This window comes from Solanum stenotomum, chromosome 9 (genome assembly GCF_019186545.1).
Source record: "Solanum stenotomum isolate F172 chromosome 9, ASM1918654v1, whole genome shotgun sequence".
Classification (NCBI taxonomy): Eukaryota; Viridiplantae; Streptophyta; class Magnoliopsida; order Solanales; family Solanaceae; genus Solanum; species Solanum stenotomum.
Window position 1 is genome coordinate 10,084,035 of NC_064290.1, and position 17,514 is coordinate 10,101,548.

The 17,514-nt window shown below is 32.4% G+C and overlaps 1 protein-coding gene across 1 annotated transcript; it reads right to left on the bottom strand.

Moving 5' to 3' along the window:
• Positions 1-1,133: 1,133 nt before the first annotated feature.
• Positions 1,134-6,606, bottom strand: LOC125876767 (pentatricopeptide repeat-containing protein At4g26680, mitochondrial). The gene is made up of 2 exons (XM_049558010.1): positions 4,554-6,606; positions 1,134-1,542 (listed from the first exon to the last, which is right to left on the bottom strand). The coding sequence occupies exon 1, from the start codon at positions 6,396-6,398 to the stop codon at positions 4,806-4,808; it is 1,593 nt and encodes a 530-aa protein (XP_049413967.1). The 5' UTR covers positions 6,399-6,606; the 3' UTR covers positions 1,134-1,542; positions 4,554-4,805.
• Positions 6,607-17,514: the final 10,908 nt, after the last annotated feature.

Here is a 17,514-nt window from a genome sequence, read left to right on the forward strand (position 1 = left end):
GAATTAAGAGAGAGAAACGTTGAAGAAGAAAAGGATATGATCTGATTTTTTATTTTATTTTAACTGATTTTGAGTGAATTAAGGATAAAAAATATTGTTAATTTGTTTGGATCCCTTATTTCATGCTAATCATTAATTATCTACAATAAGTTCAAATTAAATTACAGGCCACAATTTCAGTTTTTTACTTTATTATTTCTAATTCCATTTTTTAAAAATTTTCGTTCATCTTTTTATTTATTTTTTAAGTTTTTTCCAATTAATAAAAATATTTCTTTTTTTTGTGAATTTGTTATAACCTGAAATTTTTAATGTTATAGCTTGAAAGTCTAAATCTACTACTATAGCTTGAAAATAGTACTATAATATATGTCATATATGAAATTTACACATTAAAAAAACTCGACCCAAAATTCTCAACCATCATTAAAAGATGGGAAAATTGTATATAATAGCAAACTATTAATTCAAATTAAATGTTATAACCATAGTTTGATTTAATTATACCCCATAGCAAACCGTTGTTATTTCGTCTCTCTCCTAGTGAATCTCGCTCGCCACTCTCGTTCTCGTTGAGCAATCTCCCTCGCTTCTCTTGCTTTTATACAAACACAAATGTATAAAATGTGTTTGTGTTTGTATAAAGCGAGAGAAAATTGTATATATGCATATATTTTCGTTCCCCTCTCTCCCCTCTCCTAGATCTCGCTCACCTCTCTCACTTTATACAAACACAAATGTATACATTGCGTTTGTGTTTGTATAAAGCAAGAGAAAATTGTATATACAAATATAAATGCATATATTTTCGTCCTATACACTTATGATTATACAAATACGATCTTCTCCTCCCCAGATTTCTTTTTTGTCTTTCTCGCTTTATACAAACACAGATTATACAATTGATCATTTGTATATGTATGCCAAAACAGATTATACAATTGCTTTCTTTTGTATATGTATAGCAAAATATACATATTTATGTTTGCTATGGAGCGCAATTATGCAAACTATAGTTATAACATACAAATATGATTTTTATGTTTGCTATACGTGAAAGTTGCTCAAAAAAGATTATCGTCTTACTAACCATGCTAACCTCAAAACAAAAACAAAAACAAAACACATTCTACAAGATTTTTATTTTATTTTTTGCTTTCTGGAACTCTACATTAACAAAAGCAGTAAAAAGTTAACGGAAAAGGGTCAAAATCACCCTCAAACTATTTGAAATAGCTCATATATACCCTTTAATTATGTTTGGGATCAAAACCACCCTTGTCGTCTATGTTTTGGACCACAAATATCCTTAAAACATTATCTTTGCTATTAGAGCTGACATGGCAGTCCACCCAGGTAGTCCAACATGGCAAAAATACCTTCCTCTCAATAAAGAGAATGCTACTCCATAAGGTTTAATCGAAGGCGGGGAATCAGATTAATGTTGGTCCTTAGAAACAGATATGGAATTCCAGAGCTCCTGTCAAAGTAATGAGTTTTAAATGGTTTGTCATCAAGGAAGCTTGTCTAACTCTAGAGAACCTACAAATAAAGAGGTATACAGTTAGTAAACAGATGTTTCTTGTGTGAGGAAAATCAAGAAAGCAACAGTCATCTGTTCTTGCATTGCTCTTATACTTCACAAGTTTGACATATATTTCTTAACTACCGGGTCTGAATTGGTCGACAACAGATTCTGAAGTAGATATGGACTCCTCAAACACTTAAAGAAGGCATGGAACACCATACCTGCTAGCATATGGTGGAGTATCTGGAAGGACAAGAATAGAAGATATTTTGATGGACGAAAGAGCTCAATCTGGAAACTCAAATCTGATTTTATATTTACAGTCTCTTGCTGGTGCAAAATGGATATAGTTGAGGATGCTGAAGCCCTGTTATAGTTCATAGATACAGTCTAGTTAGCGAGGGTTCACTTTTCTTTTGCTCTTTTTGGATGTAATCACAGCACTTTCTTAGTGCTAGTTTTGAGTTTTGGCATCAATAATATTTACCATTTCAAGAAACATTGCCAAAAACTAGGGACCAGGACATGAAATAATTTCTACATTAAGCTGACGAACTATTGATCAAAGAACAGGTAAAATAACAGTCTGCTACTGGCGAAATTTCTGCTCAAGATTTATCTGAAAGCCACCTACTACAAAATCTTAAACTGCAACATGGGATGCCAAAGTGACAACCAAAACAGAACATAATAAAACAACTTATAGATTCATTAACAGCAGAGTGAAGAAAAAAAAGTCAAGTTTAGAAGGCAAGTCTTTATATTTTGAGAAAGGTAACAATGAGTTCAGACAGAAAAACTTGATCTAAATTCTCCTGAACTTGACGAAAGTTCTCGTAATCCAATTTGCTTTATTTATAAATGTGCAAATAGTTATTGCAGCACAGATATACATCCAGCCCCAGGTACTACATATCACAAAACAAAAGAAAGAGCGGGGAAGAAATAAACAGATTTTGAGGAACAGGAAAACTAGATATTGAGGACAAGAAAAATTTAGAGACTTTTATCTCAAAAGAAACATTTAGAGACTATTCCCACCAGAGAAGCACAAGGAAGATGTGAAAATGATAGAAATACCCATAGAAATAAGGCTATCGGTGATATTCAGGAAATAGGAGGCCCCAAATACTAGAGCGGTGCTGAATAATGGGTAGAGGAACCTTTCCTCAATTTTGTATGGACTAAGAGAGTCGAGCTCAGAGTTCACTGGGTAAAAGCTGGCAAAAGCACAGGTCTGGGACTGGAAAATACTGAAACCATATTTGCAGTGCTATAATTCCTATAATGCAAGGCTTTTCAAGGGGAGAAAAGGAAGTTGCTATCTAATGGAGGAGGAAACAAGAAATAATATTAAAGATTTTGGGCATAATAAACATTTCCCTGACATAAGCCAGAAGATAAAATGAGTTGCGAAACCTACCACTTTGTCTTTGGGAACATCAAGACAGCACTAGAAGTTTGACTCCTAGAGGTATGCGAACTCTCTACTCAAGTGTAGTCTGGGTGCTTTCTCTCCAAAGTATCTAGTATTTCTTACTCCAAAGGCCAGAATATAAGTGTCTTTTGGATAGATGAAGAAAACAAATGTTCGTTCCCCTCCACCCTGTTTTAAAGTTTTTACTTTGGCACACTAAAGCTCCTATAAAGGTAGCTTGTTTTGGTTGGATTGCAGCATGGGGAGCTTGCCTTACTCAGGATAATCTTCAGAAAAAGGGTTTTGCACTAAGTAATAGATGTTACTTATGTGAAGAATAGTTGGAGACTGTGAATCACCTTCTTATGCATTGCAAAATGGCTAGACAATGTTGGGAATTTTTCTTCAGTATTTGCTTGGATCATGCCTCAGAGTGTGAAGGAATTATTGGAGAGTTGGCGGCACCAGAGAACACATAAATTTTGAAGCAAATTGGAGAACTATACCTTTGCGCATATTCTGGACTATCTGGCTAGAAAGAAATAGAAGCTTGTTTTGATGGGCAAAAAGATCATATTTCTAGAGTTAAAAACAAGTGTAATTTGTTTTGTTGGGGTAAAAGTAGTTTCATTGATAATATAGATCAATATATGGTGTTTTTGGAGTTGCAAGGAAGATGTTGTAATTGACTGTATGGATATTCCCAGCAGTCTTTTGTAACTTTTGGTTTTGGTACCTTCTTGGTACTTAGTCAATAAACCTTTACCTTATAAAAAAATAAAAAAATAATACCCATTCTTTATCTTGAGCATCAAAAGACACTTAAACACTCTCTCACACTTCAACGGCTTGAGTAGCTATGCCTCTACTGTTGGCAGCAGAATATTCAAGATCTTTAATAAATTCATCAGTTTAACTTTTGGAGCTTGCTTCATTCTTTCCACACACCATATGACAGAAGGAAGCACCCTGAATTAGGAAGGGGTAAACTAAGTTTTTAGAGAAAACACATGAATAGAAACTTTGGATAAGGAAAACAACTTAGAAGACATTGTAATTTCCTAGGCCAACTGGTTTAGTTCAGAATTTATTGGAACAACAACCAAATAAGACTATCAGAAACAATACAAAAGTAGAATTGAATAAGATTGAATCATATAACACTTTGTCATCTGACAATCAGCTAAACGACCTTCTCTAGCAAATACCATATCAGTTGCAACATATAGAAGAACAATGTGGCAAAAAAGAATTTATGTTTGACTTCATCAAGAAATACATGTCTAGCTGATCCTAGCTAGCTTAGATTGAGGAGCAATTGTTGTTGTTCATTAAGAAAATAAATTATTCGATACAGATGATATAAAAAAAAAAATTGTATCCTCATTGACACTATCATATGTTCATTTTCCAGGTAACATTTAGAAGTACATTTAACAGTTGAGACTAATCTTTGCAAAACAAGTTTCAATTGTTGACGAGGCAAACCATTTTGGTCATGAAGAAAGAGCTCATTGGTACCAGAGTAAATGATTTTTAGAAAAAGTGAAAATTACAGTTGTTGTGGCATAATTGGAACAAAGTTGTGTACAAGTGAGTACAACTTACATTCTATCTTCAGTCTGTCGAATGAAAAGGAGTACTGACAAAGTTGCTTGGGACTGAAAACATCCCCTTTCACTTAGAAGGGCTTAGGAACGGTGTTGCCAAATGATTGTTGAATATAGTTACTCACCTCACAGCCCAGTTTCCTATGTGGGGTATATACCAGCCGGGTTGCTGTCCAGAGGACCAAACCTGACTGCTGGGAACCTTCAGGCATGAGCGTCTAGATTCTATTTCTTGTTAAAAAAATACATTCTATCTTCCGTCTGTAGAGCTAATCACTTTTGTTTTATCAAAACCTTCGGGCATGAGGCGTTTAGCTTCTAGTTCTTGTAAGAGTTTTATGATTGCTCCTTCTCTGCCGCATCTGAGAAACATGCTGCATATTTCAGTTAACATACCCAAGTCAGGGGTAATAGATCTTTCTAGCATCTCTTTCAAGACTTCCATTGCTCCATCATAATCCTCATTCTTGATGAAGGTGGATATCAATAGAGTCAAAGTGGGCTTATTAGGGTGAAAACCACCTCTAACCATGCTTTTATAGAGTTGAAACGCACGATCAGGATTCCTTCTGGTACACTGTCCACTGATCAGATAAGAGAAAGTAGAGGAATTAGGAACTAAGTTTGCTTTATCAAGTTCTTTGACCAAAAATGCAGCTTTCTTTGTCTTCCCCTCCTTGCACAGTCCCATAATCAATGCATTGTAAGTCAAGATATCAGCCTTCAATCCATTGTTTGCCATCTCCTCGAAAAGCCTACTTCCCATTTCAGAATTACCAACCTGGCTATACGCGTTTATCAGCGTATTATAAGTGACAACATTAGGAGCCACACCGGTTTTCTTCATCTCGCTGAAAAGTTTGTTTGCTTCATGTAATTTCCCTACCTTGCATAAACCATGAATAAGAGTGTTGTATGTAACATTAACTGGTTGTACCCCATTCATCTCCATCGTGGTCTTAAGTTTCAGTGCAACACTCAAGATGTCCCGGTTACAATGTCCAGCAATCAAAGTGTTATAAGACACAGCTGTCGGTTTCAAACTTATGTTCTCCATCTCCCTTAAGACCTCAACAGCCTTTTCTAGTTTTCCCGATTTGCATAAAGCACTCATGACCATATTAAAGGTATAAACATTAGGTGAAATCCTTGACCGACGCATCTCCTTATAAAAAGCCAATGCAACATCTACCCTATCAAAACTAAGCAACGTGCTCATGAATGCATTGCAAGACTCAACAGTGGGAACAAACCCATACTGCTTCATACTGCAAAATGTATCACTAGCATTCCTAAACTTCTTCAAATGAGCATGACACTTGAACAATGAGTCAAAAACACGCGGTGAAGAATCACACATTCGATATGATAAAACTATAGCTTCAAACAATTTACCAGGAAAATCAACAGAACCTGATACAAGGAGCTTCCTCAAAATTGATTCAGCAGATTTAAACTTTTTACTCTTAGTAAGAACATGAAGAACAATGGAATGATTCTCAAGGGTATTCGAATTCGGACTTTTAACCTCAACCCATTTGAAGAATTCAAGAGATAAAACATAATCCTTTTGAATTTTCAGCAAAATGTGCTTAACTCTAAATGGGGTTAGTCCAGAAGACAAATTCTCAAGCTTAGTCCAATCAGAGTGTATAAGATGACTATGAGCTACATTAACAAAATCAAGATCTTGACCTTTGGGATCAGAAATGGTTCTGTGAGGCAACGGAATTGGGTCCAATTTTCTTTGTTTAGGGGTTATCAATTTCACAAACACTTGGTGGGTGTGTTTGGTTGAATCAATAAAGGTTGAAAACTTACGAATTTGTTTCAGAATCTTCATTTTCTTGAGGAACCCAACTGATATTTCATTGAGAGGGAACTAACCTTGCAATAAAGGAAGAATCTTTTCTCTTCTTGAGGCTTTGAGCCACTGCAGGACACCCATTTTTGTAAACTGAAGATTTTGATGGCAAGGATATAACTGATTGCTCAATTTACAAGACCTATTTAGCAATAACCTGAATAAATATCAACAAACGGTCTCGAGTTCGAATCTGGTTATCAAAATAATTATGTTGGAGTGTCACTCTTGAGGCCCTATTGTATTCGATTCAAATTTTAGTCCCTTCAATATAGATATCAGACACGAAAAAACCAAAAAACAGAAAGAAAGAAAAAATCTGAATAAATATCGAAAATGTGTTATAATAGATACATTGAATACGATTTATTAGTCTTTTTTTTGTTTGTATAGTATATGATAAACTGATTCTTGTTGTAATTTTCTTAAAAGAAAAAATAATTTTAAAAGAGAGTAATATTAATAACTAGAAATTGTGTCATCGGTTTTCTAAATTCTAAAAAGAAATACAACTATATTTTTTTAAAAATATTTTAATATTGATTGAATAAAAATTTTAAAAGTAAAAAGTTAATTTTAAATTTTGTGATTTTAAATTATGTAAGAATAAGAAAATATTATAATAATACTAAAATACTTGTCTAACTTTGTGATATTTATTAAGTAGACATTTGATCATAAATTTCAAATATCTTTCACTTTGTTTTGCTCATGAAAATTGGAGTTGTTTTTTACCGTAAATATAAATTGGAGTTGTTTTTGAAATTTTTTGAGTAATTTAGAACGAAACAACTTTTTGTTGATTTCAAATTCTTGAAAATTCTAGAATTCAACTTCAGGTTAAATTCGAGATTTTATGATCTAACGTGTTTTTTTGAGTTTAGTTCTGAAAAAAAGTAAAAACAAAAATCATGGTCAAAGGCCCTCTTAAAATTTATGGAGTTTGAGTTGAAGATAGAATTGTATTTGTTATATTTTTAGCACAAAATATGAAATAAAATTCATGCTTAAATGTATTGTAATACAATTTTAGAATTGAAAGTGAATTGAAAAATAGGTTATAAGTTGTTTTTCAATTTAAATTTGAAATTTCCATAGTCAAAACACTGATTTTTCAAATAAAGCGAAAAATTATTTCAAAAGAAAAAAATTGCCAAACGGACCCGAAACAAGTCATTTCGAAGGTACGTTTATTTTTGCCCCATGACAAATCCATTCAGCATACAACTTTCAATTTGCTAATTTGAGCTTATTTTGATTCAACTGCTTTGTGTTGGAACAACTGCTATATATATTAGGGATTTCGAGTTTGAGTTTTGAAAATGAAGTTGTCTTTGGTGGGACATGTTTGGTGCATGAAAGATAGTAACTTTTTATCTGCTTGTCAAATTCTTTCTCATTACAAACAAGAAAGAATTAAATGAAGAGGTTGACAACAATGTAAGATTTGTTTATTTGTTCAAGCCAGTAAGAGAAAATTTGTGGAGAGTAGAGTATACGTGAATAAGTTTCCAATAACTTGGTAAGATATAACATTAGTTTGTTATATAATGAATTTTATCGGATTTTGGTGCATCTAGATACACATTTATGGAATTACATAGGGTCAAAATTAGGTATAATTTATTTTAGATACATTGTATCCAAGTATATTCGTATATATCTGGAATAGATAAATTCCCCTCTCTTTTATCTCGTTCGCCACTCTCCTATCTTGCATGCGTATCTGATATCTCAGATACATGTGAATTATGTTAGATATATGTATGTATCTGATATATACGAATATATTTGAGATACATAGACAAAGCTTACCCGCCTTTCTCCTTATTTAATGTATCTGATAGCAAAAAACATGTATCTAGGTGTATTTTACTTGAAATATGATACGAAATTATTAATTAATGAGATAAAATGTAATTATTTCAAACTATAGAGTTAATTAGTAAATATGATAGAAATATTTATGTATTTAGATTGTTCTCCAAAAACATAATTAGTAATAGTAGAAGTAGAGAGGTATTTTTTTTTTACTGTTTTTCTCAACCTACTATAAAGATTTTTAGCTAAACTTTATAGACACAATCTAATGCAATTTTAGTCTCATATATAACTGCTACGCTTTAAAAAATGTTGATTCACTATAGTTAGAAAATTCCACAAAATCAGACCTCAAATAAAAAAATTGATCAGAATTTGTTGAAATAGCCATTGTGAGAGGTACAGTAAAAATTGGTGTCATGAAATAGTCATTGTGAAACATTGACACAATGAAAACTTATAAGTTACGATACGTGGACAAAGTTGATTCCTTACATGTCATGGCTATTGAAATAAATAAGACATTTAACATCTATGTACAATTGAATTATTGTTGTGAGAGTTCATGATGTATTTGAGTGATTAGATGATTGTGTATCCTAGTATTAAATGATTTACCTTTTGGTTTATATTTGTTGACGGTGAGTTGTTCTATATGTTGAAGTTTGGTCTGCTTTTTATTGGTTTACATGTTGCTTGTTTTTAATTTGAGTCGGCCTATGATGTCTACAGTACATAGTGATTTGTAATGATAATATCTTGTACTTTTTTTTTGTTGAGCGCAGATCATACTCCAAAGATTCCTTCGAAACCTCAATTCTAGTGTGAGAAGTAGTCTTTGATTCAAGAGTGCGCTCTCCGTATTCAAGCTACCGTGGATGATTATAGTAGCTCTTGTCAATTCTTTCGGACGTTGAGACACCCTATCTTAGTTAGAATGTTAGATATTGGACATTTCTATAGACTTGTTTTAGTTAGAAGTTCTTATATGACGACATTTAGTTCTTGGGAGAGTTATTTAGATATTGAATTAATCCTACTTTAATTTAGAATTTGACATTTATTTATAAAAACTCAATTGAACTCAAATATTATTTTATTTCTGAATGGTCTTAAGTAGGTTTAAGTCTTGGGTTCGATTGGTTCTCCCACGGAAGAGTTAGTGTGAGTGTCACTCACGACCATTTGGATCGTGACATAACTATAGCTAATTGTCAAACTAATACCAAATCTTAAGCAAATGGAATGGAGAAAGTATCAAAATATTATATAAAATCATCTTTTGCAGCTTAGAAAGTTGAAATGATGGATTGAGGTTTCTTTTTATATCGACTAATTATTTTCGAACTTGAAAACCGAGAGATGAAAAAGAACATTAAACTTAGAAGAATTCATGATTTTAAACTCCCCCTTTTCAAGTTCATCGAAGTAGCGAATACAATCTGTGTGCATTCAACTGTTGAAATTGGGGTTCTATGATAAAATTCCAAATGGATAGAATTTTAATTGAAAAACAACTAGGACCAAATTTGAAATTGAATTTCATTTCTTTGAAGAAAATTCAAAATTTCGATTAGTAAATACTAAAGACCAATATTAATAATTTTGTACCTATAAGTGAAAAAAAGAAGAAGTTATCATTCAATTGATGAAGAAGAGAAATGACTTAAAGATACTATCCCAAATGGACAATTCGTGACTAAAATAATCAAAGTCAGCAAGATTTCAATCAAAATGATCAAATAGTGTACGGTGATAGACTTTTGAGTAGAAGAGGGTGCGGCGTGAATAAATAAGTTCCTAGGGTTTGATAAGAGGAGAAATTAGAAGGAAAAAGCTTTTATATTTATAACTAGAGAAAACACATAAAATCACCATTGAAGGTATTTTAAATTTTCAAAAAGATATCTTAATTTTGCAATCGTCTTATTACTCCACTAACCAATTTTGAACATATATTATTATATCATTTTTTTATCAGCCCCAATTTTTAAGAAGTAAGTGTGTTCACACACCAATCATTACATGATACGTGTTAATTTAATTAAAAATGTATTATTTTTCCTTTATCTTTCTCTCTCTCTCTTTTTGAGTTTTAATTTCGATTTATCTTAAATTTCACTTCATCTTCCACCTCCCACTTTCAAGTGATTCATCCTCCATTTTCTTTCTTTTTTCTTTCTTTTTCTTCACCTCCCACCCCATGTCAAATTGAACTCACTCCCATTTTATTTTATTTTCTTTTCTTCTTCTTCTTCTTCTTCTTCTTCTCTAGTCAAATTCTTTATAGAATTCATACTACTTTTAAGACTTTATTAAATTATTGATAACAAATTAGTTATTTTTCTAAAAAAAAATTAAAATTTTGAAGGTATCATCAACTACTCATTTTCATATAACTTCAAAATTAGAAATGGTAATTTTAAAAGAATCAATGAATTCCCTGAATATTGAAAGAACTTAATTGAAATCGGATTAAAAAAACTATATGATACTTCCTAATCATCTTGAAATCTACAAATTATTCGAAATGTAAGAAAATATTTAGATAAAGTTTTAAAATTAAAGAGAGTAAAACCAATAGTAGGAAAAAAGAGAAGGTGAAGTTGTGGTAAAAATGATGACATTGAAAAAAAGAAGCTTCAATGGATAGAGTTGAAAGAAGAAAGAGAGAGAAAATAAAAAGGAAAAAAAGTTAAAATAATCAAAAAAAATATATATATTTTATAATAAAATACTTGTAAAAATAAAATTATATTAGTTATTTTAGTCTGCTCACTCTCTTTGAGAGAGTGCACACCACTCTCTGTGTCAGGTGGACCAAAAATGATATAATAATATATATTCAAAATTGTTTAGTGGAGTAATAGGACAGTTGCAAAGTTAAGGTGTCTTTTTGAAAATTTGGGACAACTTCAGTGATGACTTTATGTCTTTTCTCTTATAACTAATAGCTTTTTTTTAATTTTAACTAATAGCTTTTTTTTAATTTTAACTAATAGCTTTTTCATTTTAATTTTAAGTAAATTTCAGATATATTAGTCAAATTAAATTCAAATTAAGGTAAATTTGAGACAAATTAAAAATTCAATTCATGAGTTATACTTCTTGACTCAACAAGGTAACTAATCATTCACAATAATGAACTTATCAATAATTAAGTAGTGAATGACATCAATTTGACAAGACGAAACATTTGTTTTGAATATAAATTGATTTTTTAAATTAGTAAGATTGACATAATTATTACTTAAAATTATATGTTAAATATATCTAATATCTATTAGAATATTATGCTTAAAACGCCAAAATAAAAGTCAAAATGATTTTAATAATATTTTTGACTTTTATAAATACTTATTTTACTATATTTTGAACTGAAGAAGGTTGACCAATTAATTAAAAATATTAAGGTCCAAAATTGAGAGTCAAATAGCTTATACAAATGATCTAAACTTGAAAATGCACTAAATTATTATCCATAAAATTTTCACAACTTAAAACAAATAAGAAGGAATCCAAGATATTCTACTACCGCTTATGGCAACATAATTATTGTACATGAGTTCATTTTTACCAAATAATCTGACTTTTTAACACTATAAATACACATGTGATATTGATATTCTATTATGCTTAAAACGACAAAATAAAAGTCAAAATGATTTTAAAAATATTTTTGACTTTTATAAATACTTACTTTACTATATTTTGAACTGAAGAAGGTTGACCAATTAATTAAAAATATTAAGGTCCAAAATTGAGAGTCAAATAGCTTATACAAATGATCTAAACTTGGGAATGCACTAAATTACTATCCATAAAATTTTCACAACTTAAAACAAATAAGAAGGAATCCAAGATATTCTACTATGGCAACATAATTATTGTACATGAGTTCATTTTTACCAAATAATGTGACTTTTTAACACTATAAATACACATGTGATATTGATATTCTACATCACATTTTCTTACTTCCTCAAAGTAAAGTTTAGTTGTGGAACCAAGATGGAGCCTACCAACATTGAAAAGTTGCTAAAAACTCCCATGGAAGAACTAAAGTATCATGAGCTTCAACAACTGGAAGAGCTCCTGAAAGCAGCAATGGAGAAAGTTGAAGCTGTGGCGAAGCTACAAAAGGAGCGTGGTGCTATTTTTCCATATGAAATCCTTGGAAGTGATTTGTCTCCTTTAGAGGATGAGTAAAATTCTTCGTTAAGTTTTGATGTTTGGAAACCTAGGTCTTGCTAATCATATCTATGGTTTTAATTTTACATTTCAGTATGCTTATTATCATATGAAATAAAAATAAAACTTATGTCTGTGTTAATTTTTTCATTTATTGACATTGAAATTATATGTGTTGAATTCACAAGTAATAAAAGATTAAAATTAAATAACATAAAGAATTGAAAATCATCTTAGTTAGCTTGAAGAAAACCTGAACTCATTTAAAAGTAGGGAAAATTGTGCAAAATAACAAATATTTAAACCATATTAAATGATATAGCTACTGTTTAGGGAAATTCTAATTCGAAGCTATAGTTTCGTTGTATCTTGTTATTAGCCTGATTTGTATAATTCGTTGATTTGTATAAATTCAGAACTTGTATAATTCGGTTTGGATTGTATAAAATTAGAATTTTATATATGCTAACCCCGTCTATTTGTATACGATTTATGAACTAATAATAAATTACATGTTTGTATACTGGCAAGTGAAGTATAGAAATAGAGCTCTGAAAAATCCCTAAATATATAAATACAGAATTTGTATGTACTTACGCTATTTGTATATTCACAAGCAAAATATACAAATGGGCAGAAATATACAACCACAACCACCATAGCAAACAGAACTATAGATATGAAGTGCAATTATCAAAACTATAGCTATAGAGCTTTATTATGTTCATTATGTTTGTTATTTCTGAAATTTTCTCTTAAAAGTAACCTCTACAAATCTTGGGCCTAAAAGTTGCCCCAGAAACAAACTATTCCATGTTGACATCCCTTAAAGGCAGAACATCGTGGTGACTAAAAAAAACCCAATTTTAATTGAATATAAAGGGAGTCGCCACTTAATTTGTAACACCTCATATTTTAGTGAGTTGAACTAGTGTGTTGTAGAGTTTTGTAATGGAGCTTTGGAGTGTTGTATGAGGGTTAAAACTCATAGAAATGACTCCCGTACTTAGAATGACATGTTTAGGGGTTAAACGTTCGGGTACGACTACCTAAGGACCACCCGAGGGGTCCTTGAGGAGGACCCCAAAACAGTCCCCAAAAGCTGTCAAAAATGGTGAACCACGATTGGCCATTCACGACCAGTAGATCAACCAACGCCCCGTAGGTCATGGGCGTAGGTCAAGCCTGAGTTGGCCTGCAACATATGAGCCCCAGGTCCAAACCACGTCCAGTAGACCCATCCACGGTCCACCATGGATGGGGTCTCTTGAATGCTGCCAGTTTTTGGTAATTTAGTTTTAAGTGAGTTGTTGGGGGTTAGTTTAGTAATTAGTCTAGGGGTTAGGAGGGGTGATTAGTTAGTTAATTAACCTCCTATAAATAGTTAATAGACCCTAAACTAATCACTTTAACTCATTCATCTAAAGACCCCAAGTCTCTCTCCAAAAATCATCTCTCTAGAATAGAAGAAAAAGAGAAGAGAAGAGCCCAGCAACTTAGGGCAATTTTCCCCATTGATTCAAGCTTTGTTTAGGGCTTTGATTGATGGTATGTGAAGATTAATTATCCATGGGTTCTTCCACCCATGGATCCCCCATAGTTTGCCCCACTTGTGAAATTTAAAACCCCGTTCTAGCTAGAGTTGTGCTTGCATTGTAGGTAGGGTTTGGATGTGATTCCAATCTGGTAGATAACATCCAATTATGATTAATTTAGCTTTATTTAGTGATATTATGATGAATTCATGTGATTTCTACGATGAACCCTAATCTAAATTGATGAATGTGTGATCTTTGTGGGTTTATGCCATTAGAGGCAAAATTGAAGGTTCTAAAGTGATCTTCATATTTCAATGTCTTGAATACTAATTGATCATAGTTGGGATAATCTAATAATGAATTGAACTAGACTTGATTGAATAGGAAGGATCTTGACTTGTAAAGTTAGAATTGAACCTTTATGATCAAGTATGACTAGAATCACCTTCTAATGAACAATGTGATTGAATAACTTGTAATTTAGACATGGATCATGATAGAATGAAGTTAAGATTGAAAATAAGGCTTGTAGACATCATTATTAGGGCTTTGGGGGTAAAGTCAATATGAGGTGATCTTGATTGAGTATTCTCTTTCTCTTATACAATTAGACATGAACAAGCTAGGAGAATCAAGTTCTCTTACATAGAAGGATTCTAGGTTGACTTAAGAACCTAAAGTGAATCAAAGCATATTAGACTAGAATAGCTTGAAGTTGTGATATATGATCCCTTCATGTGTAGCTTGACTTGGCAAGATAAAACCAAGATAGGATAGCTTGAAATTGAGGCTTGTGTTTCCTTCATGTATAACTTGGCTTAGTAGGATACGACCAAGGTTGATAGCTTGGGATGGAAGATCTATACTCTTCTAAGGTATAGCTTGACCTAGCATTGTAGAATACATGTCATGGTAGCATGAGTTAGTAGTAGTCATGGTAGCCTAGGATTGAGGATTTATACTCTCTTATGGGTAGCTTAAACTAGCATTGTTAGGATGCATACATGATAGCTTGACTTAGTTTGGCCAAGACAATTTCAGGATAGCTTTGGGATAGAAAACTTATACTCTCTTAAAGGTAGCTTAGGATTGCGGATTCATACTCTCCTAAGGGTAGCTTGACTTGCATTGTAAGGTGTATTTCAACGATAGCTTGAGTTAGGTTAGTCAAGGTAGCTTGGGATTGAGGACTCATACTCTCCTAACGATAGCTTAGGGTTGAGAATCATACTCCCCTATGGATAGCTTGCATTTGTAACCTAGTACACTTGTAAGGGTAGCATGACTTAGTTGGTTTAGGACTATTTCATGGTAGCTAGGATAAGACACTTGTACATTTCCTAGAGTAGCTTAGACTTACATGTTAGTATGTCTTCCAAAGTAGTTAGCTTAGCTTAACCTAGTTATGTTAGTAAGATGATAGCATGGTCTAGCCTATTAGGGGGTTATTCCTTGGTAGCCTTGAAGAGGTAATAGACTAGAGGGATTAGTCCCCAACTAGTGAACATTCATGATAGTCTAAAGAAATACTTAGTGTGGGTAGTAGTATGGGATGCTATCCATACATGGCACAAATATGAATTGGGGATAGTTGTGAAGGGTTCTCTTATGTAGTATGATTTAGCTTGGGTTGTTGCGATAGTTGTCTTCCAAGATATGATTGACTAAGGTGGTAGTTCTCTTGACTATATGAAGTAAGCTTATTGTAAGACCAAAAGGAGGGTGAATATGACTAAGATGATTTCAAGGCTATGCTTAGAGTGAATGATAGTATAGGATGCCTTTCATGCATTGCACAAGTATGTCTTGAGGTTCCTTAGAAGTATGGTGCCTTTATGGTAGAAAAACTTATGACTTAACCATGCATGTAGTCTATGATTAAGATGACTAAAAAGGGATACTTGGCTTGGGTAGTATTATGGGATGCTATTTTTGCCTTGCACTTGTATACTTTGAAGTTACTTGAAAATGGTGCTATTATGGTATGGATGACCAAAGGTCAATTATGTTGATATGTTTATGACTTATATCCTATGCTCATTAACTATGTCTTATATTGACTTATGTTTATATGATGCTTATGTTGGAGACCACGCTATGACTATGTTTATATCTCTTATGCTTATGTCTTATGTTGACTAACCATTTGAGATGCTCTTATGATTGTTGTGCTATCTTTCATACTTGGTACATTTTGTACTAACACATATTGCCTACATTCTAACCAAATGTAGGGTCTTGGAGATTTGAGTTGCTTTGGAGGCTAGGTTTCAAGGATCTAGAAGAGTTGAAGATCTTGATGAGTCCTCATAGCTTCGAGGACAACATCCACTTTACCTTTATGTCATTTCATTATGCTTTAAGACTTTGTATGGGCTGCGTCCCAAAGACTTTTAATCATGAGTTTAAATAGATGGTTTGAGACAAAGGTTTTAGTAAGACTTCCGATTGTTGCTTTTATGAAATATAACTTTGATTGTAAAAGTTTTAAATTGTTCCATATTTTCAATTCTATTACCTATGTTAAAGGGCTTGTATTAGACCCCCTCAGGGTCGAGTACGTCGTGTTACGTCTAAGGGGTACCCCTGGGTCGTGACATAATTTTAGGAAAACTTGGAAATCAATCAATTAATTAATAAAAAAGTTTCTATGAAACTAGTAGATTCTAGGTATGGGGTTCAAGTTATTCCGAAGGGAAGATATTAGGCATCCTTCGAAATCTACAATTGTGGGTCCCAACTGAATTCATTTTTTTCACATTGAGGAGGAGATAAAAACAATATATAAGTGTAATAAACGTGTGATATATACAAACAATAAAATAAAACAATAATATAAGAAACGACCTAAGGTTTGCCTAACATCAATAATATACACAATAATGAAAAAAATAATTCGAACTCCATTCGAGTAGCTTCCTTGAAAAGTAACTCTAGGTACCTGTAAAGACACTTAGGGTGTGTTTGGTATGAAGGAAAATGTTTTCTTGGAAAACAAGTGAATTTCTAACTTATTTTCTTGTGTTTGGTTAGTGAGTAGAAAATATTTTCTCAAAAATATTTTTTAATGTTTGGTTGGTGAATGAAAAATATTTTTTAGAAAATATCTTTTATTTTTAGCTTGAGACTAAAAAATATTCTTTAGGAAATAATTAATGATCCGAAAATCAACCCCGATAATTGATCTAGGACCCGACCCTAACACCCAAACTAGGACAAGACTCGATGACCGTTCCAAAATTCGACCCTTGAACCTGACCCTGACTTTCGACCCAGGACCTGACCTAGGAAATTTTTTTCATAAATATTTTTAAAAAATAAAAATTGACAGGATCGCTGGGGGTTGGGGTTGGCAGAAAAAATGATTTTTTTTAAATTTGAAATATTTTTTTAAAAAACAATTTTTCTTAAAATGAAATTGTTTAAAATTTGGGGGGAGTGATGATTTGAAATACTTCCCAAAAATAATTTGTTTTTTTAAACAAAATTGACGGGGTGGCGGGGGAGAGGGTGGCCTTGTTTGGGGGGGGGGGGGGGGGGGGGGG